At 45.7% G+C, this 26,893-nt stretch overlaps 1 protein-coding gene across 1 annotated transcript; it reads right to left on the bottom strand.

The window, feature by feature from the left end:
- Nucleotides 1-68: 68 nt before the first annotated feature.
- Nucleotides 69-26,893, bottom strand: plcb3 (phospholipase C, beta 3 (phosphatidylinositol-specific)). Its single transcript, XM_019856107.1, has 34 exons — nucleotides 26,341-26,893; nucleotides 19,619-19,705; nucleotides 11,661-11,729; nucleotides 10,828-10,965; nucleotides 10,618-10,697; nucleotides 10,487-10,540; nucleotides 10,312-10,384; nucleotides 9,725-9,825; nucleotides 9,452-9,618; nucleotides 9,226-9,372; nucleotides 8,991-9,148; nucleotides 8,838-8,920; nucleotides 8,414-8,498; nucleotides 8,068-8,215; nucleotides 7,879-7,974; nucleotides 7,002-7,075; nucleotides 6,841-6,937; nucleotides 6,664-6,748; nucleotides 5,842-5,966; nucleotides 5,609-5,763; nucleotides 5,368-5,529; nucleotides 5,189-5,288; nucleotides 4,994-5,098; nucleotides 4,212-4,294; nucleotides 4,013-4,136; nucleotides 3,765-3,806; nucleotides 3,528-3,637; nucleotides 2,421-2,530; nucleotides 2,188-2,347; nucleotides 2,025-2,101; nucleotides 1,855-1,944; nucleotides 1,712-1,769; nucleotides 1,514-1,600; nucleotides 69-1,234 (listed from the first exon to the last, which is right to left on the bottom strand). The coding sequence occupies exons 1-34, from the start codon at nucleotides 26,437-26,439 to the stop codon at nucleotides 917-919; spliced, it is 3,747 nt and encodes a 1,248-aa protein (XP_019711666.1). The 5' UTR covers nucleotides 26,440-26,893; the 3' UTR covers nucleotides 69-916.

Here is a 26,893-nt window from a genome sequence, read left to right as displayed (position 1 = left end):
TAAATGGAGGTCAGTTCCTGTTCTCAGAGTGCTGAGGAAAAAAAAAAAACACCCACGGACGCAGGAGATGTTAAAATGCCATTTAAATAAAAGGTAAGAGTTGACAAAGAACATGCTTGCGAGAGGAAACATTCAGACAGACAGGCAGCCGGTGCTTTCAGAGTGAGGAGGATCAGGAGAGAGCAGACGAAAAAATAAAGATGTCAACTCTCCCGAACTCCCGCTCCAGCACCTGTAGTCAGTAGTAAAATTCACATAACAACCAACAACATACGCACAGGGAATATTTACAACGAGTGCCATCGATCAACCCCTTCAATTCCATAGGAAAAGATTTTGGCGGAAAGAAAGAAAGGAGGGCGGAGATTTACGGTTATAACAAAAGAAAACATTGATAAATTAAAGTACCGTTATATTTGTGCAACACAATTTGTTAAAAACAAAACAAAAAAAACAACAACAAAGAATGGTAGTGTGTCGTAAAATGGCCTTCTTCAGAAGAGATGACTGCACAGTGCAACGCGGAAAAACTGTTAAGGCTGTAGCACCACACGCTGGCCGACTACCGCCATTACAGCTACAAATTCGTCAAGCGGTTCCAATTGCGGGCATGAAGGATTCCTGGGATTTTTTTCCCACTCGACAGTACCACAAGTCGTAAAAAAGTGAAACGGGACAGCAAATCTTAATCACTCAGTGGTTACCGGGAAAATCAAGCAATAGTAAAAGTAGGAACATGTTTTTGCTATTCATGATTTTGATATGTCCGATGATAAAAAGTAAAAAATAACAGAGCTCTATGGACAAGAACCAAGTAAAAAAAAAAAAAAAAAAAGGAATCTCATTAGTACACAATCTATCTACTTACTATCCCGCATTAAAATCATTACAGCCCCCATTTGTACAAAGAACAACTTCAAGTGAAGGACATCTCCAACTCAGAATGGACGGGCGTGGAGGACGAGGACATGGAGCCGTCCAAAGGAGGCGTGATGGTGTCCGTGCTCCTGTAGCACATGCTGCGATTAGGCGTTGACGGGTTGCTGGGCGTGGAGCAGTTGGAGGGCGGGCCCGAACCGGAGCCTGAGCCCGGACTGCTGTTGTTGGACATGGGCGAGCAAAGGGCGTTATTGCTCAGACCTTTGTTTTGGAGCTCCAGCTGCAAGTGCTGGCAGATTTCCTCTGGGAGCCGCCGATACTCGTCCTCCAGGTTGCTATCCAGCTCGACCTGAAGCTGCACAGCGAGAAGGGGCAAAAATAAATACGAAAAAAAACCCTCAACCATTACTGCTATAATTGACAGCAAAAAAATATTTTTTAAGCAAGTATATTTCAGAGCCGTAGTTTTTTTTATTATACGAAAAGGAGTTGGATAAGTACTTGTACTACAATTTTTTTTTTTTTAATGTCAACTCTGTACTTCTACTCAAGTACATTGTGAGCACTTCTGCCGTCTCTACTTTGCACATTTTGCAACCAGCCTTTGACGTGGACCTAAGCGATAGTCGCTCACCGCCGGCAGCTCGTCGTCGATGTGCTGCAGCACCTCTCGTTGCCTGAGCTTCAGCTTCTCCAGCCTCTTCTTCTGAGCCTCCTCCAGCTGCGGCGGAGGGAAAACACGTACGGGAAAGTCGGGTCAGGGATTAAAAAGGCTTCGATCAATAAATAAATCCACACACATCCAAATATAGTTTTATTCAAGTGTGCTCACCCTGTGTATTAAGCTGACAGATTCATTAATGTGTTTCCTGTTGATGTCATTCAGCTCTCTGCAGATGTGAGGGAAGAAGAAAAGCGTTGGAGTCAAAATGAATGAATAATGACAAACGCATGAATATATGAGTAACCAGTTACATCTCAGCCTTGTCTTTGTCCCGGCTCTTTGCTTCACTGATGCTGTTCTGCCGTTTCCTATCCAGGATTTTCTGCAGATCTTTCCTCTCCCTGTGAGCAGGAAAATCAAAACGCTGAAAGAAAAGTTCTAACGCCGGTCCTGAATCCCTCACCAACGGGGCCACGCATACCTCTCGCAAATCTCCCTGAGCTTCTTGAGTTGAGCTGCTTGGCATTCATGTGCCGTTTCCTTCAACTTCTGGAAAGACTGAAAAGATACAACGGGCACAAGCGGGTGAGTGACACTCGCAGGTGAGCGACTGGTCAACTTTGGGCGAAAGGGACTCCGTGCACCTCCTGCAGGTACGCTTGCTGTTTCTCCCTCTCCAGCAAGTGCAGCTGCTGCCGCAGCTTCAGTAGTTCCTGCATCTGCCATTCCCTGAGCTGGACCGTCTTTTTCTCATGCTCCTGATCCAGGGCCAAGAGCTCTCGCTGCACCGGCTCTTGGGGCTCGCTGAACAAGGAGGACAACACATGAGGTGGCATCATGGGCCTGTTGCTTCTACGCCACTCTTACAGAGTCTTACTTCTTTTTGACGCTGCGTTTTAAGTGTTTCTCCATCTGACTGCGCCTCCTTTGCACATCAGAATCCAGCTGAGTACTTCGAGTCTTCTGCTCTTTACTCAGATTCCACACCTAACACACACACACACACACACACACACACACACACACACACACACACACACACACACAGTACAGTGTTACAAAGTAAATGGACTGGCGCAAGATTTGCTCTCAGAAAGCTGATGCAATTCGTCGCATCTTTATTTTGAAATCGGGATTTTACTTTGAAAATGTGATACCGGAAGTTGCGTTTTACAGACTCTCCGTAGCCTTTACGCAGCCGCAGAAGCTGAGAAGCACTCTTAGCGGCATTTGCCGTCCATGTTGCTGACTTTTCCCTCCCCCGTTTCTCGTTGATTTGCCCAAGCCGAGTGAATATTCAAAGTTAATATCATATGTTTGTTGAAGCATCACATTTTTGACTGGAAGGATTATCCCTGGGAGAAGATTGCCGTTGGTTGAAAGCAGGCCCAAGTACTATTTTGCCTTGTCTGTCCTGATAAACGTTGGGCTAAGCAAAGCTGTCTTTGTCGTAAATGTCTTATGTTGTATTTCGGAACTTTTAGTTCTACGGTGTGCTGCGGTGTGTTGCTGTGCAATAAACATGTAAAAGGAACTCGAGTCTCGCAATTAATCAATGGGCGGCATAGTTTAATATATACATTTTTAATTTTATTGCTTGTTTCAGTCATGTTATCCTTCAATGTGAAGTGATAATCTATTAATAGTGTTCAAACTTAAATTTGGTCTCCAACATCACTGCAGTCCCCAAGTTTCAAAGAGACCACATATAGTTTTCGCTATAAATCCATTTCCTTCAGCATTTTTTTTTCCAAAATCTGTCCAAAGGCCACAATATAAAATGCCAAAAGAACTGTGTCAAGGACCCAACACTAAACAAAGTTGAGTTGTAACTTCATTCATTTCCTGTTTCTCCATCTCTTCCAATAAATTGATTGAACAAACCAGACCATACACGGCTCTAAATTTGTCACATTTTTCATATTGTACAATACAGTGCTGTTCTTCTACCGCCACATTTAACTTAAAATTGATGTGTGTGTACCTTCTTCAGATGTTTCTTTCGTAACTCTTTGAGCTCTTTGCTCTGCTTCTTCATGAGCTTCAAGTAGTTCTTGGTCTGCTTCAGCTCTTCTATCGTCTGCGCCTGCACGTCTGAGAGATGTGAGCAAAATTGAATATCAGGCATTTATTTGCCGTAAGTGTGGGGAGGTGGACAAACGTGCACTTGGATGGAGACACGGACACACGTGTCGAAAGTGATGGGGCGGCATGGTGTTACCTGCTAGAACAGCAGCGATGAGGTCTTCCTTTTGGCTTTGCACTACGCAAACGCGCACAAAGGAAGGAGGGAGAAGCAGACGTGTGAAATGGAGGATGGGGAAGCAAATCGCGCAGCGGCAAAAAAGCGCTAATCTGTAAGTGACATGTAGAGAAGGTCAAACTTTTTGCACGGGAAGCAAATCGCGCAGCGGCAAAAAAGCGCTAATGACATGTAGAGAAGGTCAAACTTTTTGCATCCGTCGCTACCTGGCTGGATGATATCGGGACATTCGTCGGGTCGGCAAGGAGCGGGGAAGGGCGATATGACGCCCCCTTGGATAACTTCGCACTCCCTCTTGGCCTCTCCTTCTCCGGGCTGGTTGGGGGTATGCTATGGAGGAGCCAGTGGACTTGTAAGTGAAAGCGCCTAAAACTCCCAAAATAAGTCACGCAATCATGCGGGCACCTCATAGTTCTCCTCCAGGAGCACAGCCAGTTGTGTCTCTCTTCCGCGTGGATTCATGGGATCGGTCAGGGCCTCGGCGTACTCTGAAGACACAAATTCAAATAAAAACAGAAATATTTTGGCTTTTAGGACTGTGTTGTCCACTGGGGTGCAAGGATTTTGAAAAATAATTTCCAGTCGGCATAATTTCCCATGAATAAGGGCAATTTTTTTTGCCCCCGGACCTCCAAAAAAAATAAAATCCAAAAGTGTCCCCCCCGTATTGTTAAGGTGCTTCGGGAGGGTGTGGAATTTATGTTTTCTATATGTGTACCGGTAAAGTGGACTTTTCCTAAAAGTGTAATTACTTTTTACTGCCACTAGATGGTGGTAATAGGCTGTCTGTTTGTGAATGTTTCGTGAATGCTCAAATCTTAGGGCAGCATGTGTTTGCAAGGCAGCAGCAGGCTAACGCTAACGCTTTTTTATATTGTGCATTTCACACACACAAACAAGGTAACTCAATGTGCTTCACATAATTAAAAGTTATTGCAAAAATTGCTTACTAAAATGACTAAACGAGCATAAAGTGCTCAAAGAAAAATGTAGAAAACAGGATTTTAAAAACACTTTGGACAACCTTAATAATAGATATGGGTCATTTAGGGGGGCGTATTATATAATAGGGCATATTTATTCTGTGAAAATTACAGCAATTGCTATCTCCCCAACCCCCACCCCCCTCCCATCAATATAGCAATTGCGAATTAATGTGACCATTATTTCTTTCAAGGTCTTCTCACCCTGGAGTTCATTGGGAATGTAGTCCTGGGCCTCGGTGTAGAGCAACAAAGAGGGCAGCAGAAGGGGCTGGTTCAACTCGTTCTTGAGGTTGATGTAGTGGTAACCTAAACGGAGGACGCAATTGAATTCGAAGCTTCAAGTTCATGCGAGGCTGTTCTCAGGTGTGCCCCCCCCCCCCTCCACCACGCACTGACCTGGTCTAATGGCCGAAACGGGGAGAATGCGATGTCCGATGAACTTGCCGTTCTCTTCGAACACGGCGATCCTCAAGGACGCCAGCGTTGGGAGGACCACCTGGCGAGTGAGGTTTTCGTTTGAGGAGGCGAGCAGAACTAAACAATACGGACAAACATTGGGGAAAAGGATTGCTCACCTTATTAAAGACAAAAGCATCATCGTCCCAAACAGGATCCAGCGAGTTGCTGTTGGAGGTTTTCGTCCGATATTTCCGTTTCGTATCTGCAGGAAGTCCAAATATGTCCACTTCCACGTATACGCCGACCTTTTTATCGCTCAGGAACTGGCCTGAAATCACCTGACGGGTGTTGGGAACACACGTTGTGTTTAAGTACTCCAGGAAACTTGGCTGATTTCCACACCAAGTTTGTCCTGACCTTCACTTTGACTGTGTTGGCAACTATTCCATCCACTAAGTTTTCTGTGAAAGGGTCAAAGTGCTTGTCGGTCCTCCTCATGAACTCCGGCTTCAGCAGGTAGCCGCTGTGGCCGTTGTACTCAAACACGCCCATGTTGAGCTGCATGGCCAAATCTACAAGAGAACCGAGACGGAGATGAAGAAGACCACAGATGCATTTGCTTGTTTACATTCCTCGAGTCACATGCTCACCGAGGGTCTGGAAGTTCAGCGCCACCATCTGGCAGCCGACGTTCCAGAAGAGCTGCGGGATGTAGTTGGAGCTGTCCACCCTTGTTCCCTTCGGATAAATCCGGCTCAGCTGGTTCTTGTTGTACCTTGGAGTCGAGCTGTTAAAGTGGAACTAAACTCAAAAATGTTTAAGGCAAGAATACATTGTGTTCGACGCGCTATTCTGATGAGGATCAATCCGGGTCATGGCACCAATTCAAACATTCTTAATGCGTGCTACACTGACAGTAAGTACCAGAAGACTGTGTATTCTTATTTCATTATTTATTGGATGCCAGAAATAATATTGACACATGGCCGTGGAGCCTTTTTCTGCCAGACGCAAAATGGCTGCATGTTTTTAGACTCTCTTAGCTGCATCCATGTTGGGGAAGTTTGCCTAGCCCATTTGACAACATGTGACTCCACGTTTTTAACTGGATGCAACTAGTTTGTGTGCCAAGAGTGCTGGAATTCTGGACTTTTGTCTCATATTCATCTTTTGATCTGAAATCCAAATGTCTACAGTAAACCAACAAACAAATCGACAAAGCCAGTCCGATACTTTCGGAAGGAACCGTAAACAGCAGTTTATCAAGAAGATACATCATCATTTATAATACAAGAGGACATTTTGACATGGTTTTAGTCCCCCTTTAAGCTTTTAAATCGTGTCAGTTTGGGATTTACAAAAAGTAAAACGTGTGCAACGCTGCAGGTTTTCAAATGGACGACTAAATCCACTTCCTGTATGTAAGGGCAGCTGTAATGCTTCTTTCTACCTTGCAATCGTTAAAAGGATACTCAACAAACTCGCTGGGGAAGCTCTTTAGGGTGTCCATGCCTTTGGTTTCCACAAATGATGACATTTCAAAGAACTTCCTCCGCTCTGGGGTAAAAGAAAGACAAGTGTATGTCGGTAGCGGTAGCCCGCAAGACTTCCCCAAACGTTGGTAAGCAGAATCTCGCCACGCCACTTACTGGTGGTCAGTTCAAAGCTCTTAAATTTGACCGGTTCGATGTAGTTGACAAGCGTGGACATCTCCTCCGTGGCGTTGACCTCGCTGCTGGCTGTACCCTTTAGAGGTGACAAATCCGTCCATTAGCCTCAAAATCCAAAGCGCCAGTGCTTAGGTTCATACCTCATCCGAGTTGGGCTTTTTCAGTTCGGTGACGGGTTCGTCTTCTTCCTCTTCCTCGCTGTCTCCTTCGCCTCCTGAGAAGTGTGCAAATAAATAGCCTGACTTGACACCAATGACTCAAACCCTTATACAGTGGTACCTCTACTTACAAAATTAATTGGTTCTGGAAGAAATTTCTTAACCAGAACATTTTGTAAGTGGAGACGCGTTTTCCATGTAAATGCCCTAATCCGTTCCAAGCCCGCTCCCCGCCCCAAATTCAGACATAAATGTTTTCTAAAGCATAAAATGTATCAAAATATGTAATAAATACATTTTACAATTAGATTATTGTACAATAAATGAGTTGTGGATAATGTAAAAAACAAAGAATAAAGAATACAAATAATGGTCACTTAACTTTTAACTGTGTCCTCATCATTTTTTTGCCCTCTTTACTCCATGTTCTCTCTCAGAAGTGGTTTTTGCCTGGCATTTTGTAAAGAACGGATCCAAGGACATTTGCTTTTGTCGGCTTTTAACAATCCTTCGAACATATCCAAGGCCAATGTCAGCATAGTGAGCGATCGCCCGACTGGTGAACACTTTTTAGACAGATAGACACGTAAGGTGAGGCCCCTCTTAGCCAATGGTATGCCAGGATGATGCTCGGTAGTAGCCAATGGCAGAGCAGCTATGAGTATGTTGCGTTCATGAAAATCGGAGCTGCGAGTAGCAGCCTATATTATATTTTTACCATTCGTATCTTCAAATTTTTTTCATAACAAGAGGCAATATTTTGCTGTTGGGAAGTTTCATAATTTCAAAATTTCGTATGAAGAGTCGTTCGTAAGTAGAGGTACCACTATATTGAGCTCTGATCGGCTCTTTAACCTACCGAGGGACTTGCGAGGATCAGAGTCTTTGACCATCCTCTCAGCGAGCTTCTCCTCCACGTTGGACAGGAGCTGCTCGCCCTCCACCAGAGGGCAGTCTAAACGCGCACGCAAACGGCCCATGAAAACCTGAGCATGTCTCCTCACTCACTGCACGCTGACGGATTGGATCATTTCCTTGTCTTCATTACCAGCGTTGGGCGAAGACTGCTCTTCTGGATCGCGCCGGCGTATGCTGCCGCCGCTTGAGGCCCGGTGGTGATGGTGCTTCTTCTTGTTTTTGATGAGAATCTTGCCCAGCATCTCTTGCGGCGAGGGCAGCGCCTGCCCTGGGACCAGCTTTCGTCGAGGGGCAAGAAAGGAAGGTGAAGCTTCCACTGCACAACTTTAGCATGCAGATCTCAAGCAGAGACTTCCGCGCTCGTCAGACTACTGTATAACTTTGTCATGAATTCCAAGGTCAAGATAAAGATGGCAGAAATAATGCAGCCCAGATTAAAAGGACTCGAAAGAAAAATAAGTGGCGGTCGGTCTTACTGGATATTTTTCCAGTGGGTCAATGAGCAAGGCATCTCCAAATATGGTCCGACAATACTCCGCCATCTTGGCTTGCTGCTTGGCCCTAACAAAATAAACGAAAAATGCTTTTTGTACTGCACAGGAAGGGACAAATTTTAAACTCTCATCACTCTCGTGGCTTTCCATGTGTTGTTCCATTGCGTTAAAACAACTGTTGCTTAAAAGACTGCAGTGCCAATGCTACCCGTTAGCCCGTCTATGGTGTTTTGCATGGTTTGTGAGCATTAAGCTACGTGAAGATTACGAAGCAAAATTTGTGTGGTTGTTTTGAATACAGAAGGTGGAATTCACTTTGTTTTATGTTTAGTTCGACAGTCAACTTCAACTGGGTTATGCTTTCTTTTCATCACACACTTTTGTTCTTCACCATATTGACACTTACGAATCAACGTGATTTTCAAAGGACAGGATGACGGGGTACGGCGAGGTCTTGAAAGCGCTCTCGGCGATGGCTTCGATGACTTCCTACAATAACCATGACGGAATATAAACACATCTTGGATTCCTTCGGCATACGAAAAGTCTCGTCGCACACCTTGAAGGGTATTTCGGTGGTCATGGTGAAGCCGTGGGTGATGTAGGGCTCCTCATCCTGGGGTCGACCCTTCCAGCAGTCCAGTTCCACGCAGCGGCAGCCGGTGAGCAGCACCTGCCGGTACATCTCCACCGACGACAAGCCGGTCAGCTGACCCACTGCAGGCGCCCGAGAGGGAACGGTGAGAGCCACGCCGACACAAAATGGCGGCTGCATACTTGTGAGCGCTCGCTACCTGTGAGGTACGTGTTATGCGAGGAGTTGATGAAGTAGTGCGACAGCGGTTGCGTCATGTCGTCGATGATGTCCAGCCTCTCCGGGGGAATGATGCTGTTCTCCTCCCCTCCCAGGTAACTCGTGAAGGCCTGCAAACTGATCTGGTCTGTCGGCGACACACAGTTCCGCCAGTCTGCGTTGTCGCTTTTGCCGCAAACATACAACGCTGAGAGGAGGATGCTGACCTCTCTCCAGCTGGCTGATGTTGGTCTCATACTTCTCCATGATCTGTCGGACCTGCTCTCTTTTGAGCGGCGGGTACAGCACCTCATTTAGGCGCGAGTCGCGCTGCTTGCGGTTGATGAAGTCGGTGAGCTGGTCCAGAGAGTTGAAGGGCTTCCCTTTGGAGCCACTGGAGCACGAAGCAATAGCAGGTCAAACAAACAAACAAACAAACAAACAAAAAAAAAAACAAAAACAAAAAGAACGGTATGCGTGGCAACATGCATGTCACTTGCCTTTCCACAAAAATGCTTTGTATCTCAGACCGCAGGCACAGACTGTTGAGAAACCTCTGAAAGGCCTCCCATGTGAAATCGTCTGGCTTCAATCCATTTGACTGCGGAGATGGAAAAGAAAAAAAAAAAAAAAACACATTCAAGATAATGCAAGGAATATAATATATAAGATTAAGGCACTAAGTAAAGCCAAAGTGGTACGTTTAATCTGTTCTGCGTAAACCGCCACAGGACAACGGCAAGAACAGAAGTGCTGATTTACAAGTCAGGCTCCTTATGGTTCAAGTCTTGTGACTTCCTGGGATAAGATTAGGGGCAGCCAATCGGGACAGAAGAAACACAGACAACCCACAAGCGTAGCATCTTAAAATGCAGAGGCCTGCAAGAATATGCTGTGACATAACCCATTCAAAGAAAAGTGATTTTTTTTCCTTTTTTTTTTGTGCTGGAAAAGGGAAAATTGTTGTGACGTCGGATTGAATGTGCAATGGTTGTTTTATAAGACGCATACATGCAGGAAGGACGCTGACGCTTTCCCAACAAGTCGCGACACGATCGATTTGCTCGTGCCCTGTGTGGCATTTTACCTTGTTGTTGACAAGCCCACACTGCTCCAGGGCCGTCTCCACTCGCTTTTTGTCTGAAAACATCCTGTGGAAACTGCAAGGCAGGGAGACCAAGTACAGAAAGCACATTGAGCTGCCGATACTTCCTTAAAAAAAAATAAAATAAAATAAAGACGTCGCCGATGCCATTACTCACTTCTTTACGAGGATCTTGCCTTCCTGGTTCACCTGCAGCTTTAACTTGGTGTACCTGACAAAAGTCCGACAACACAAACCGGGCGCGTTAGTCCAAGTCGCACTCTCAAAATATGACATGCCAGCCCTTACGCTTTGAAGAGGAACGTGTTCCGTGACGCATTCTGGGAGAGTATGTTTGTGGCCAAAGTGAACAGTTCATCAGTCCAAACCTGAGAAGAGTGGCGAAAAGTTCCAATGCCAAGACTGTTGTGATCGGTGAGGAAGGAAGGATGGAACGAGGGCAGAGAGGAAGGAGTGAAAGATGGATGACAGGAGCGGCCGGCGGGTTGCCGTGGCTACCTTGGCCGTGTCTTCCTGCATGGCCTGGAAGTTGAGGAAGGAGATGTTGACCAGGTCGTTGCCATGGACGATGGTGACCAGCTTCCCCTCCACGTTGTCGCCTTTCACGAAGCCCAGCAAATCTCGTACCTTGGGGTCCTGAAGCACACGTGAGACCCAAATTTATTTAGTTTTTACAAAAACTACAACGTCCAAGCAGAGGTACCGGGTTCAATTCCAGCTGCGGCCTCCCTGTGTGGAGTTTGCATGCTCTCCCCGGGCCTGCGTGGGTTTTCTCCGGGTACTCCGGTTTCCTCCCACATTCCAAACACATGCATGGCAGGCTGATTGAACACTTTAAATTGTCCCTAGGTGTGAGTGCGAGCGCGGATGGTTGTTCGTCTCTGTGTGCCCTGCGATTGGCTGGCAACAGGTTCAGGGTGTCCCCCACCTACTCCCCGAACACAGCTGGAATAGGCTCCAGCAACCCCACGACCCTTTTGAGGATAAACGGATCGGAAATTGGATGACAACGTCGAAGCTGTCGCTCATCTCTCGCGAGCAAACCAATCCACAAGACTGCTTTCACGACTACGTTTGATGTGGGATAGGTGTTGCGCCGATGACACAAGGTCTTCCGCCGCCGGTCGTGTCATTTCCTGCTCCATCTGCGCTGCCGAGGCTCATTAGTGCTTCATCACCAACATCGGCGGAGAGAAGCGATGCGCACATGGCGCGCTCGGGTGACAGTCACACTTGAGTGGCATGAATTCGTCAGCAGCAGGAGATGACACCAACACACACACACACACACACACACACACACACACACACACACACACACACAAACCTACCTTGGGTTGCTTGGCGTACTTTCCTGTTCTGGTGTCCCTGATGGTGCTGATGTCCAGAATCTCCACCTCCTAAAACAAACAAACAAATGAATAAAGGCCAAGTTATATTTGAGGAAATGGGTGTGTTGATATTTGGTGGCTTTACGCCGCCGTCATTGTGTGCTGGGAGCAATTTAAGCGGGGTCGCGGTGAGTCAAGTATGCCGCTTTCGGTGAGTCAGCGGCTCGCACAGGTCGGCGGTTTGACTTGCCGGGGATTTCGTGGCTTTGCGGGACTGTGAAAAATCAAGGCCGTGTTCTCTACGCTTGCTCCGTTCAACCTTTTTGGGACAAATTGTATTGCTACAGGAAGGACAGATATTTTACTGCAGTTTTTAGAAGGAACTTAGCTAGATTACAAGTGGCTTTATTAATTATAATCAGATTCCAACAACCCCGCTTCACATAACAATGACAAACAGTTTTGCCGGCTCTTAATTGGGGTGTACGTTCTTAACAGTGACATTTAAGAAGAAAGTATCAATATTAAATAAATATAAAATACTGTACAGAAGCCTTTTTTTTAACTTAAAAAAAGTCAGAATTTCAATTTTTTTTTTTAAGGAAGTCTGTTTTGGTCTGACATACTCAGCTGTTGAAAAATTGTCATGCTACGTTTTTGAAGCTAGATAACACTTTGTCAACAGCACAGAGTGCGCAACGTATCCTCACATTTTCTTTACTAACACAAACACTTTCATTGATATTTATATATGATGTCACTCTCCCTAGGAATGCAAACTGTGAAGTCTCGGAATGCCTCGCTGCAAGTTGGAAACACTGTAATTCCCCTTTCTTCTGTGTCCCATCGTCCACAGTTGTTTGCGGTTCGTTTTTTTCTTGGAATGTCATCTCCTGTGTTTTTAATTTGTTAAAATTTTGATCTTGTTCGGTGTGAAGGGAAACCATAATGGGGAAAATATGTGATTCCCATTCAATGAATTGTGACCTTGAAAAGTAAGTGTGGCCAGATTACTGAGGAAAATGAATACATTTGAATCGTCATTACTGTCAAAAAAAAAGGATATATTTGAGTAACATGTTACTTTTAACGTTCATAATCTCATGTGGTCCAGAAGATGAAACAAAACGGCAGCAATTGATGAAAGTCCTAAACAAAGAGGAGGGAATCGTAAATATGAAACGACTTCTTCGGCACTGCTCTAATTCCCTTCGCATTCCTGCTTCTTGGTTTCCTAACTCTACCATCATCAGATCTTTCGTGAATTAGCAGGGAAAAAAAAAGTGTTTATGTCATACTTCCTGTTATTCGCTGTCTGTCTGCCACTGTGCGTTTGTGAAAGGCCTTCCTTGCCCGCGTTCTCCCATGTTGAAGCTGTTTATCCCCTCCAGAAGTAAAATTAGATTTTTGGATGCCTCATTTTGGCCTTGTATGCTTCGCCGGGATTGTTCACACACAGAATAACACGTCGAAGATGATACAGTACTTCAAAAGGGAACTCAAATTGAGTTGGACTCAACGTCCTCCCATTGGCCTGTAGAGACTAATTTGAGTCCCGGAGGGAATAAAGCGCTACTGGGTCTGTAGGACGTGCACACAGGCAATCACTGAAAAAAAGAAAAAAAAAACAGCCCCCTCTCCCACAGGCTGTGGTTTCATTCTGCCATCGCCATGGTGACTCCTTGGAGACCGCAAGAACTGAGACGACAACTTTGTCGGCGTAAGGGTGTGCGTTTTTGACAGTTAACATTTTCTTACTTGCAATTCAAATACACACACACACACACACACACACACACACACACACACACACACACACACACACACACACACACACACGAGTGCCGCTAATCGCCGACACGCAGGCTCAAACTTGTGAAACATCCTGACTTGTTGAGCAAGATGGTGAGCGCGTGTGGTTGAGGAGTCGGAGGGCGGGCAGAGGATCAACACTCAAAGTGTGTGATTAAAAAAAAATAAATAAATAAAGGCCTGAGGTTTGTGCGCATTGCTGTTCGCCGAAGCGCTGGCGGGGGGCGCGCTTGCCGAGGGGGTCGGTCGTTTCTGCGAGTGCATTCCTGACATATTCCGGCCTTGTGCTCAGCTGGCCTGTAATATCTCGCCATGTAATAATCGAGCGAGTCGCCGCAGCTGCGGAGCTCCATTCATCCGTCCGTCTATGCCAAGCCTTGACGCAGCCCACGCCATTTATCGCTTTGGACTCTGACCGTAGCGCCAAATGAGCCTGCCTTTGCTGAACGTCCAGAAATGAAGGGAGGGGCGCAGATTTTTTTATGGACAGGCTTTTGCAGATTCCATCAAATGGGGGACAAATAGTCAAGTGCTTCCATTTCAAACTTATCCAGGCGCGCCTGGGCATGTCCTTAGTCTAAGAAATTCTCCGGTCTTTTTTTTTTTTGGTGTCGTCTTTTTTGTTTTTAAATCAAAAGCCAGTCGAGGTCAGTTTTTTTTTTTTTTGGTGTTGTCTTTTTTGTTTTTAAATCAAAAGCCAGTCAAGGCCAAGCTATATTTAGCCAGCGTTTGGTCAAGAGTTATTGGACTTTGATTAGGGCTGTCATCCACTTTGTTCCACTGTCCTACTTTCATCATCAGGGAATATTAAAGGCCGAGAAAACAATCAAGGGAGCACCGCTCCTTTCCTGTGCCGCACCCGCCGCAGGCGCTTTATTGAAGATCGTCGCTCCAAAAACGTGCCTCGGGTGACCATTCGCGGTCGGGTTCAAATGTCGGGCGGTGGCAGCGTGTCGGGAAACCGATCCCTCTCTTTTCCCGTCGTCAGGAGAGACCTATGACCTTTAACAAGGGGTGTAATTGTTCCCTTCTTGCTAAAAGTAACAATCAGCTCGAAAGGAGGAGGCGGGATTAAGTTTACTTTGCCACATAGTTTTTATGGTCCGTGGAGAAATCGAATGACACGACACGATTCATATTCACACTGACTGTGACTATTAATGCTGAAGAAATTGGGGGGGAAATCAACTCACAAAGCCAGTTTAGTTAACATCAGCAAAAGCAAGAGAGACCACTATAAAAAGTCACGCGCACACAAATACCACACACACACACACACACACACACACACACACACACACACACACACACACACACACACACACACACACACACACACTGGCTTGCATATAAACAAAGCTGTCCTATCAAAAGCAATAAAATGTGGCCGGGAATGGAGCGAGCACAGACGAGCTCACACACTTCAAAAGCAACTCCGGGTGCTTGTGAAGCTATCCGCCAAACACAAACGTGTGGAGACCAAGTTTACCATAGCTCACGAAAACAAGCAAGCTTAATAAAACTACAAATGAGAAAAAAAAAACGATTTTGTGAAAGGAAATGTTTTTGTTTTATTGAGCCGAAAGTGGACTCAAACGACTTTGTGGTCTGTTTCGAGAATGAATCAAAACAAACCATAACCGCAGTGAGCATGTCCTTTGTTTTCGTCTTTGTCAATTCATGTCATACTTTTCGATTATTTGAAACAGCACTGGGCATTCGGGTAACAGAGTTCATTTACCGCGTGTCGCCAAGAGGTGCCGAGCATTTTTGCGCAATAAGAGCGCTCACGCAGATGTGGGAGAAAGCCGTAGAGTCTTTTATTTATAAAATAAGTACATTGTTGACTACTTCAATAAAAGTACAACCGAACTTCGTTTTGCTCCCGCCGCCTTTCAAAAACATACACTAGCATGCGTGTTGTTTAAGCTAGTGTACGTTTTAACACGCCTCTATCCAATAATATAATGCATCTTGCTAACTATGGTGAATACAGAAATGACACTCTTAACTGACGCGACACCTTTTAACCCTTTCATGCACTCTGCAACCTGATAACATGGAAAGCTGTCCACTGTAGTCACCGTTGTCCCTGGAAGGGTTAATAAGGTGCGCAGTATGGTTGTGAAAATAGCCACCAAAATAACTAATTTCATCGGAAATCAGATCACCATTGGGCAAAATGTAATATATAATCATACGAATGGCTATCGTTAACTTTTATGAAACGAGCTGAATTTGAAAAGCAAAAGCCAAAACGAAAACAAATCCCGTCGTTTTACAAGCTCAATGGAGACATGTTTGCTCACTTGGCACACACAGAAAGACAAAACAAAACAAGTTTGCTCTTGTAATTTTCATCACGGATTGTCCAGCTCTCTTTCAGAGGCTAAATATGAAGCTTGTATGATGAACTCCTTAGCTGCTAATAGCATTGGCAGGAAAACAAAAGGTGTGTTTTCTGTGGAAATGCCAAGAATTTCCATCAAGGCTCATCTCGGGTTCCTGCGCACAACTAATCACGGCGACATTATCACGATTAATAAACACCATGATTCATTTCAACATTTCTATCGCTGCAGTTTACTGAGGAGTGACAAACATTTAACGACCGACACTATTAACCTGCTAACGAACTGGAGTTACACCAGGGTAGACTTTTATGATGATTTCTGTTCTTCTTTGGAATTGAGCGTGCACGCGCCACACTGCCATTCCATGTGCAGCCACAGATAATAGCAAAATGTGACCGTGCGGAAGAGGGGAGGAAGCCGTCACATTATCAAGTGACACATTCAACTTCCCTAATACGCCTGTACGCCGTGTGTGTGAATGTGTGTGTGTGTGTCTCCAAACTCTTTGTTCCAAGTCAATCCCCTGTATGTTAAAGTTGAGCTACTTGTACCTGCCAACAACTGTGCCTCAAACGATCCATCTGCCTTATATTATATACACACACGCACGCACGCACACCCACGCCATCTTTTTGGTTTCCTCTGATGAAAACAGACACGCAAGGCGCTAATTGGACAGCAACTTTGGAATAATACTGCGTTCATTGAAGGTTAGAGATGTTTACACACCACCGCCCAATTAAAGTGCGGCGAATCGAAGTTAATTGAAGGCCCAAAATAGATCTTTTCTTGGCTGGTGGCAATACTGTGACAGCGTGACTAGAATTCTGACGGTAAACAAGCGGCCTATTAAAGCACAACTTGTTATTTTGGGTTGATTAGCCACTTTCACAGTTTTTATTCCCCCCCCCCCCCCACAAAAAAAAAGAATACAATATATTTTAAAAACTTCCAGCGTCAAGGCTGTGAGTAATGTTGGTTATTGCGATCCAGGTAACAACGCACACTTGTAGCTGGTTGCCATTTGAGTGTGAAGAATCAATTAGGCTCCATTACAGGCTAAATGGTCTGTGGTGCGGAAATAACGTCCCAGGGTTCGGGCCCCGCCCCCTAAGGTGCTACTGACATACCATTGGCGATTGCTCTAAGACTGCAAGGGAAGCTCAGCTTCCCCTAAAATGCCAAAAAATAAGTGATCAAATATATGTGTGTACATACAATTGTGTGTACAGGTCATTGACTAAATATGCGCTACAATGCGCTCAACTTTTGTTCCGAATCAGCTTCTTATTACTGGTTACGACATGACTCTCTTCTTATTCATTCCCGCAGTTTCACTGTGCTTTAAACTGTGTGGACGCTGGGCGTCGAGAGAGTTCAGAGCCCGTTGTCCAAGTGCATTGAAACGAGACGAGTCATTGGATAAATGCTGGTTTTGTCCCGCCCATCGGAAGCTCAGCGTCTCTGGGAGTCTATGGACAGTGGACGTTTATCGGCTGGCCTGGACGCTCAGCTTTTCTGCATGATGACTGGATGATCTCTCTGAGGCTGAATCTCTTTTTGATTGACAGCGAAATGAGCCAATCACCGATCTTTTGGTGTAGGCCTCCATGGGAGCATTTTTCAATTCTCATTCTTTTCTAAGTTGAACTGGAGGCTTCTTCTAATAATCTTAGCGAAACTCTCTTTGTTGAAAACGACTAGAAACAAATTAATATTTTATTTCCAAGGCCGTTTAAGCAACCTAGCTCTGCTGGCCATAGAGAGGACACGAGTTAAGTCCCTGGAAATGACGCCACAGATCATTTTCTTGAAAAGGAACGGAGAGTAGAATTCACGTATAAATAAATAAACGGACACATTTTATGATGTAGGCCGAAATTGAGCTTCCCCTTCTTGACAGACCAGCATCCGCCACTGTGACATACCCATTAGACTTTGTTGCTTGGTTAGCCTTTGCCTTCCTGAAGATAGAGTATTGCTTTTTTTTCCCCCTTTAATTAAATCCACCAAGACATTTCCTGTACTGCAATACATCGCGTCTTCACCAATAGCATAAATTTGCATGACTTCAATGTGACACATCAAAAAAAAGAGGGGCGGCGGGGGTGTCAAACTGTGTGACAGCATTGCTAAAGCCGGCCTGTACGGTACGTGATGTAAGTGAGTCCAGCTGTCGCGACGTTTAAATATTTTGAATTCAGAGCCTGCTCAAAGCTAACAGAGCAGGTGGGATATAAATCACCAGTGAGGCTTCTCCAAGTGTGGCTGAAGGTTCAAATTAACTCATTCGATGTCAGCCCAGCCGTTTCCAGACCCCTTTTTGTTTTCTTAACCCTTGAAAAAAATATATCAACAAGTACCCGGGATTGAATGCATCGTGTCTGAAATGACATAAATATGTCTTTGGGATTGATTTAAGATCTTGCACGTCGTGGATGTTTAAAGAGGGAGAAGGAAGGCAGAGAAAAGAAACGAGATCATACACAGTGCACATCAAATCATAACAGGTTAACTCTTACGTAACCCCTTTGACTTTTCTTTGGGTTCATTTGGGTCGGTTTTCACTACATCACCGCTGCTGAATAAAATCGATTAATTCCCCTGAATTCTTTGCACACTTCTTGTCTCCTAGTCAGAAATTTTACTGAGAAAAAAATATATATATACTCCACAAAGATTACCGATCAGTAATTGATTGCTGGCTTTACAAATCAGAGTTCAAGGGAACTTCATTGAGGCCCATCCGTGATTACAATATAAACACCGCGGGCTTCCTCAAAGAAAAACCTGCCTTCTCCAAAATCGAAAGTGAAGAAAACTGAAACAGCCGCTTTGAAATAGTCGCACTGGAGCGCCCATATTTTCGGTACCGCTATTCCGAGAAATGGGTTTGCCTCCAGAATATTCTAGCCATCCCTGTAAAAGTGTTCTCATTAACAAGAGAAAGATGGCTATCTGTGTTGCTGCGTCCTCTTTCCTGCTTCTCCGTAAGTTCTCCTCGGGGGCCACAAAGTCAAATCAAAGACCTGAGCGTGACGTGACAGAATTTCCAAAGCGAAAATGAAATTGTTGGAGAAAAGCACCAAAACTGGGTATAGTACTACCAGATGATTTAAGGCATGCTCCCAGAGCAACGACATTTGTGATGACAACAATCAGGAAGTGGTGACACAACAAATTTTGTGGCAGTGGGTGGCTCGCGTTTCTAGGGAACTTGAACCATATTTGCACCTCTTGATCGCGAACGCTACCATCCCGCTAAAAGCCTCTCCTCCAGCTTTAAATAAATCTTGGCCGAATAGTGTCACAGCAACACCTTGGGCGACGAACGGCCTATTATCTCAAAATGAGCTGGGAGAATGTTAAAGACTGGCTGCGTGCCAAGATGCTATTATCATGAATGAAGAGCGTACGGATGGGCATTACTTCTCAACGAAGGGTGACAATTCGATATGAGAGGATATGTCCAAAAGTTTCCTGACGGCGCCAATAACAAAGCCTCCCTTTTCCTCCCAGCCCACATCCTGCTATCACGTTGCCCCGTAGCCATCTGCTAATTACGTCCGCTAAATGCCTCCAACGTCCAATCTAATATGGCCGCAGTAATGGCTTTAAGCAGTGGTGGGCAGGAAGTTGCGAAACGTGATGATGGACTCAAAAGGATGACGGGCACATCAGGGAGGAAACAAGGGACAAGACAAGGACAAATAGGCGAAACCAGTTCAACATGAGGGTCACATCCCCGTTAGCTTGCGTGTTGTTCTGCTCGGTTGTGCGTTTGCGACTCACCATGTTGGCACCACCCGTCCAGTACAGGAAGAATCCATGTGGGTCAACTTTCAGGGTCACCAGTGTGGGGCATCCGCTGCTGGGCTCCTGCGATGGGGACAGAGAGTCATTGGTGTGGAATCATAACCAAACGCAGTTACACAAAATAGAATGCAGTGAGCACTTGCTTGTCAGTGTTCGCATGCACAATCATGATGTCATCATGATGGCACAATGTGTTCATTAATATGACTATTATGTTGTCGAACACACACCCAAACACACCCAGCTATCGACGTTTTAATTACAGCCAGCAATCTCACTGGAGGGACATTCTGCGAAACCACTGCGACGGTGTTCACTGCAGTGACAGCTAAAATGACATCACGAGTCTCAACGGCATCATATGTGAAGGGAAAGATCTTCCTGGCAATCCGACAGAGAGTATTTCAAACGCTACAAACATAACCTGATTGTCGAAGATTATATCACAATTCAACAAGCTAACAGTCACTCTATTTGGGTGCTAATTTTAGCCCAGGCAGTTTCCTGTTAGCGCAACTTAGCATAAAAGAGATGGTGAGATTTGGAGATTTGCCAAGTTCTAGAAAAGCAAATCAGAGAACTTTACTAAAAGCCTAAAATACAAAGTCGTTGTTTTTTTAAAGCGTTGTCCCGTAAGCAGTACGGCATGCAGTGGTATGGAGTACCAGGACTTCTGAATTTTAGCCTCTAGCATAGCAGGACAACCCACAGCATCCTCTTTTATTCCCCCCCCCACCCCCCATTTCCCTCTTGCACTTTGTGGTACTCATACGACTCCTAGCTCAATGGCTACCTTGAGTTGTCTTTTGGACATTTTGGCTTGACTTATCACTCTTTTTATTGCCATTACAGAGTTGCTACCAACATCAACTCAACGCCTACCCAAAACCATATTCAATCGCTCATTTAGGACGCTAAGAAAGCGGAAGTTAATTACGCACTTTAAATTACGCCATCATCGTATAATACAGCACAATGCTCTGACATTCGTGGCCAGCAGCTAGCCGCTAACTGCGAGGAATGACTCGCCAGCTGGCTATAACAAGTAGTCCGATGGCTTTCTTTGGTTCTTTTTCAATGATGTGGACATAGGCTAGGTTGTAATTCACTCTCCGTGTTTAAAAGGAAGTAAATTGCACTTTCAGGTCTTACTCATTCACAGTCCATGTATAAAATGAGATAGTATCCTGCCTTGATTTGTATCTTTTTGTTCATTGGGCAAATTTTATCTTTGTTTATCCGATCCATGACTCAAATCTGTCATTCATCCGATCCAAACCGTTGAGTCTTTTGATACGCTGCACCACTATCTGGTACACACCACACTCCTGTCCCTCGCGAGGAGGTCTCACAAGTCGAGTGTGTGACAGAAAAAGGTTCAAAACAATTGAACTCGTCAATGTTGGCGCTGCTCCAAAGGGTCCAAAGAGCACTTGGAGTGGTGACGAAGCGGGTGATGATGACACACGTTCATCTAGGAAGTGAAGAGCAGCCAGCTCACAGCTAACCGCTAACGTTAGCGCTTCTGATTCACTTGTTGCTAGCAATGTCAACAACAACCGCACAGAACAAGAATGGGCAGACTGCTGGTATGAATTAACTTTCATTTACTGAATCATCTGTTGTTACCCACTGCCAACAGTCGAATAAAGAGAGGACCACCACTTATTTATTTCCACTTAAAGCACTTCCAAAGTAGAACATCCTTTGAGTTTAGGCTTCCAGGCTCAGCTGACAGAGGACTCAGAAAAGGGAAAAGTTTGGAATCCAGCAATTATTATCATTTCATTATAAAGTGCATGACCACACACTGTGAGAATCTCCAAACTTGTGATCTAAATTTACACAGCGACTCCCATCAAGGCTGCGACCTTGCATCAGTCTAGTCGCCAATTTCACTCACTATCATCCATGCACATAGCCCCGGCGTCTAAACAACTGTCCACACAAACGCAGTCCAACGTCGCCCCCAGAGGAATGCGCGCTATCTGCTCATGTGACCACGAACAGCATCTCGTTTGTTGAATTCAAGCAAAGACAGCGAGGATGAGCACACCGTTTCGTTTGTGTGGCCGGGCGCAGCAAAGTTAGTGTCTCTACTACAAAAAAAAAAAAATGACCAGTTGCCCAGACAGGCAAAGTTTACCTGACATCCTGCTATTTTTTTGTTTTATTTTTGTTTACAAGTAGGCGGCAGTTCTATAATAGGACCTCCTCCCTAATTAGCACACTGTGAAAATCACTGGGAACGTGTCACTGTGCTTACTTCCTTGTGTGTCAATCACCCGTTTGTTGTGTTTCCCTCAACCTAATTGACTGCTGGGGCCACGTCTGAGGCCCTGACCTTCTGACACGCACACACATTACCGGACCGTAATGATGAACCCCCATCGGCTAATGATCACCCCCTTAGCCTCTCATCTAGGGATGTTAGATTTTTTTTTTCTTTTCAGTCCAATAGCAGTATGAGTTCTCTTGAGCACCTTTGATACGTAAAATTCCAATCACAATGACAGATTGTTGTGAAGGCTTTTCGAGGCTTATATTTCTTTCTGACTGACAAGCACTCAACAAATGTTGACGTTTAACTGAACTACAGTGAGAAACTGTTCCAGAAAATATTAGTACATACAAGTTCAACAAAAAATGACAAAAAAAGTGGAAAAACATTTTAGTTAACAAAATAAAAAAATGAAAACGCTTAAAAAAAAACAACTGAAAATGCAGATTTAAACACAATCCCTGCAACAAAGTAAATTACAGCATCAGAATAATACGAACACAATCTTACTCTCAGTTGTGCAAAAGTAGATACAGTATATAAATGAAATACCGTAATGAAGAAAGTCACCATACAACCCAAATTGAGTAAGCAAATAAACAATTTCAGTAGCAAATAGCAACAGGCTGATAATGCACTCAAAGTATTAAAATAATCCTTGCCAACATATAGATTAGAGACGCTGTGTCCTATTGGCCATACGAGAGGAGGGCAAAGGATGCAATTCACACCCAAAATCCTTCTATCAGCCATGTATGTCAGTATCGGTGGCTGGTATCGGCAGCCGCCACGAGGACCTGATATATTGAAATAAGGCCGGTGTCGGAACTAGTCCATCCTTCACAACTTCCTGTGCTCCACTCCCACTTGGACACAACTGCCTGCCCCAAGCGCTGCAGTTTGAGGGGGGGGGGGAAGGTCCGTCCGGTGCCCAAGCGTTAAAAAAAGCAAGCTGACACTCGATTGGCAATAGCATGGAGACAAGGTGAGGAGACGTCCAGGCGTCCAGCCGCACTTTTAACATGTGGCTGTGATTGACCTTCCACCCCTCCTTCCATCCTTCAAGCCACCCGTCCATCACTTGCTTCTCACCCCTGCGTCATGGTGTCGGGAGTGTTTGTCAGCGTGGTGTCGGAACACGGCGAGTTCTCGAGTGCGAGTGAATCAGTCCCACTTCCGACCTGCCATCTTTTGTGGGAAAGCGAGATCGGGGAAGTGTAGAATCGGAGCTCCGGTGTCGGAAGAAATAGACCGCAACTGCACACAGGCTGAAGGAAAGGCTAAAGCGTGGACGGGGTGTAAAAAAAAAAAAAAAAACAGCTGCTCGCAAGTTGCAACAAGCTCACAAATAAAATGAACAGGCAGAAAGAAAGCGAATGGTTTCCCAACGGTTTTACATCAAGGCTTCAGGCTGTCACACTCATTTGGACAGAACCGAGCCATGTGTCAAATGCACGTTTGGGAGAAATTTCAAACGAAACCAAGATAGAGTTCATCTCAAGTCAACTGCGGCCGGGCGGCTGAGGTTGGAGCATTGCCGAGGTGAGTGTATGAAAAGGCTGCAAATTTCCCAGCATGCTGTAGCAGGAAGTTTTTGGATGTGAAAAACACACACACACACACACACACACACACACACACACACACACACACACACACACCTACGAGACACGCACACTAGACGAAACAGAGGTAGGAAAAGCTCATTTGGAATGCATTCCGCCGCCTCCCAAGCCCTACATGCACAATTACCTGTGGGCGCGGGCATGTGTGTGTGTGTGTGTGTGTGTGTGTGTGTGTGTGTGTGTGTGTGTGTGTGTGTGTGCGCGCGCGCGACGGTGTCATTCAATGTGCCAAGCAGTCGAACGTCCAAAACTATTGAGGAAACTGTTTTGACGCCAACCTGTTTTGGCAACGTTTCGACAAGCAAGCAAGAAAACAGAAGAGGCGATGAGAAAATATAAGCGGAGGTATGAAAGGCGCATGGACAGACAGAAAGAGGGTAAAACAAATGGAATGAGGAGATAATTGTGAGGAGACACTGCAGGCGAGGGAGGACTGAGAGCAAAAATTGGATTTCCATGTCAACAATCTAGGGATGGACGACTACTGATGGCAGCTATCAGGCTAATACCGGCAATTTTTTTAAGGTATTGGCGACTCGTGGAGGCTGCTGATACCAGCCACTGATACAAAAAAAAAAAAAAAAAAAAAAAAAAAAGATACTGAGTAAATCCTCCTCAGCAGGCATTGGCGCTATACTGCAGAAAATCATTATTTGAATCTTTGCTCAAAATTGTTTTTTTTTGTCATTGTGCGATATGAAATTTGATTTATCAAAAATGCGACAGGTGTCGGTGAGTGAGGGTGTGCTCGTACTGATATCGGTTTGAAGAAAAAAAAAAAGTATTGAACATCCCAAAGACAAAATACGGCGCCTGCAGGCACTGCATCTTGAAGTCCTTAAAAGGACTCTGTCCATGATTTTTCCCGTTGATGGCATGCTCATTTCAAAAGTATTTTGGACAAACACTAAAAAGAAATTAAAAAGGGCCATTTCTAAAAATAGGCCACGTCTGTCTTTGTAAGACGTTTCCTTGAAAAGAAGGGTTATGTAAATTTCAAAGAACTTTATAAGTTGCAGTAACCGAATACGTGCATGGAGATCAAGGATTCCCATCCTCCATGAGGGGAATCCTTGGAGTTTGACACTGAGCAAAACTTTTATGACTATTTGGTGTGTGAGAACACAAACAAGCTTCTCAGTCTGCAAGGCATCGTTTGTCATCGAGGGCCTAAAATATTTGAGAGTTATTTTGGAAAAATGTGGGTCACAAGTTCTCGGCTTGCGGAACCCCCACGAGGCTTCATGGCTGCGTAATTTTTTTTTTGCAGGAACTGCTTTCAGTGTCGCAGTTTTGCGAAGCGGATTGATGGAGTGACGACGCACAGGTTGATGATTCTCCCCCCCCACCAAGGCAAGGGAAAGCTATCAAATGCGTTTCTCAGTTTTAGCGAGCTTAATCGCCAGCATTTCCCGGGAATTCCCATCAGACGTTCTCTTGGCATCCGTGAGGGGGGAGGAAATCAAAAGGACACGGTGGTCGTCGTCTTGCGTGACAAGACGCTTCTTGTGCCTCCAGATGGGCTCATTGTCTCCATGCGCGCGGGACTGCCGATAAACGGGTCTGTAATCCGAGTCGGCGGACGGACGCACGGCGCGGCTTTCGAAGCCGCTGCGAGCGAACTCGCCGAAACAAAAATCATATGACGTCTTGAAAGAAGGAAGGTTTGTGTGTTTGGTTTCTGCTCGCAGCTACAACTGTCACACAAAGCGGAACGGCCCAAACCTGCATCACACTTTGTGCTTCTTGCAAATCACCAACGCCACGAGCTAAGTTCCGGCGAACTTTGCCCGTCACCGTAGCAACCGCCACCTTTTTTTTTTTTAATCTTTGTTTTTATCTGCAGAAACATCAGAGGCCCCACTTTGCCTCTTCACCTGCTTGCTAGTGCGACCAAGAAGAAACCACGCCACTAAAAAGAACCAACTTTATCGCGATGTAGTATAACTTTGCGTACCCTTTGCAAACCAAAGTCAAGGCGGGGTGGCAGACGGCCGCCCAGCAGTTTGAGCCTATCAGTCACCCGCCCGGTTAATCATTGATGGCCTCTGACGCTTTTTAGTGCTCCATGGAGAAGCCTGCCATCACGATGACCCCAATGGCCACATGCCACGGTTACCAAACAACAACAGCTACAAGAGCTGTGTCACAAACCCTTTTTTCCCCAATATTCCGGCTTCGCGTCACTACAAAGGAGGAACACTTCTGAGTATGATGCAACACAATCCTACGCCACTGCAAATGTCAACCACCAAGATGAAAATATTTGCTTTGTGCATCAACTGTTGGTCATTGGCGTGCGAGCGGGTGTACCTAATGGAAGGGAGTCCTCCATTTGGGTGTGTTACCTCGATAAAAGTAGATGATGAGGGCGAGGAGGGCGAGGAGGGCGGGAGGGGGGTGACGTGTGGCGTGAAAATGAGCCTGAGAACCGGCTTGACGAGAATGGAGCACCACACACACACACACACACACACACACACACACACACACACACACACACACACATTCAAGCACTGCTGATAGCCTGATGGCAACTGTATGGGAACTTTCTAGTAGTGATTCTCATTAACGCACAGGTGCAAATAAGGGGCTTCTGTGTTGAAAGTTTGCACACACCTGCACTTCACCCGCAACCTGTCACGCCACAAATTCGCCCTGCAGTCACACGGTCACACTATGACACACACACACACACTCACATTTTGAAAGGCTCAACTAAACAACATCTATGTCCGTGACAAAAAAATAAAAATAATCAAAACGCTGTCAGAGTTGCGTTGCCGCCTCACCTCGTCCCACTTGATGAATTTCCCCCCCTTCTTGAGAGCCTCATGGACGGACACGGGTTTAAGTTGTAGCGCGTGGACTCCCGGCTTGGCCCCGGCCATGGCGAGGCACTTTCGGCGGGTGCCAACGCCTTAACCCCGGCGAAGGCGAGCGGCGCTCCTCCGGAGGAAGCAACCGCGGACGTCGACGTTCGTTCGCTTCCTCCGCCTCTGCAGCGGGCGACTTCTCTCTTCCGGGGCGCGCTTCGGAGGAGTTTGCGCCGCCGAGGCTTCCGACGCAAGTCACAGGCACTCCGAGAGACTTTGGAGGAACAACATGACGAGTGGGAGTCGAAGGGTGACGGACGACACTTGCGCTCCCGGGCGCGTCCACGCCACGCCACGCCACGCGGCAGCGCGCACGCGGGGACCAAACTTTGATTGCAGGGCGGCCTTGACCCGCTTTTGTTTGTTCGCGCAGGATCCTTTAATCGCGCACTTGAGCTGGCGGAGAGATCCTTTCCTTCCGTCCTCCCATCTGCTCGAACCCTTCACTCCCTCCCCAACTTTCTCAGCT

Source organism: Hippocampus comes, unplaced genomic scaffold, assembly GCF_001891065.2.
Source record: "Hippocampus comes isolate QL1 unplaced genomic scaffold, H_comes_QL1_v1.1 scaffold246, whole genome shotgun sequence".
NCBI lineage: Eukaryota > Metazoa > Chordata > Actinopteri > Syngnathiformes > Syngnathidae > Hippocampus > Hippocampus comes.
The sequence above is the reverse complement of the archived record's forward strand: the minus strand, read 5'-3'. Positions and strand labels throughout refer to the sequence as shown.

What these genes read in the sequence shown, in the direction of transcription:
- plcb3 (XM_019856107.1), bottom strand. Translation starts at nt 26,439, where the DNA reads ATGGCCGGGGCCAAGCCGGGAGTCCACGCGCTACAACTTAAACCCGTG. An exon ending in ATGCTTTTGTCTTTAATAAG is followed by an intron (nt 5,289 to 5,367) that starts GTGAGCAATCCT and finishes CTCACTCGCCAG; the next exon opens with GTGGTCCTCCCAACGCTGGC. An exon ending in GAAAGAAACATCTGAAGAAG is followed by an intron (nt 2,531 to 3,527) that starts GTACACACACAT and finishes TGTGTGTGTTAG; the next exon opens with GTGTGGAATCTGAGTAAAGA.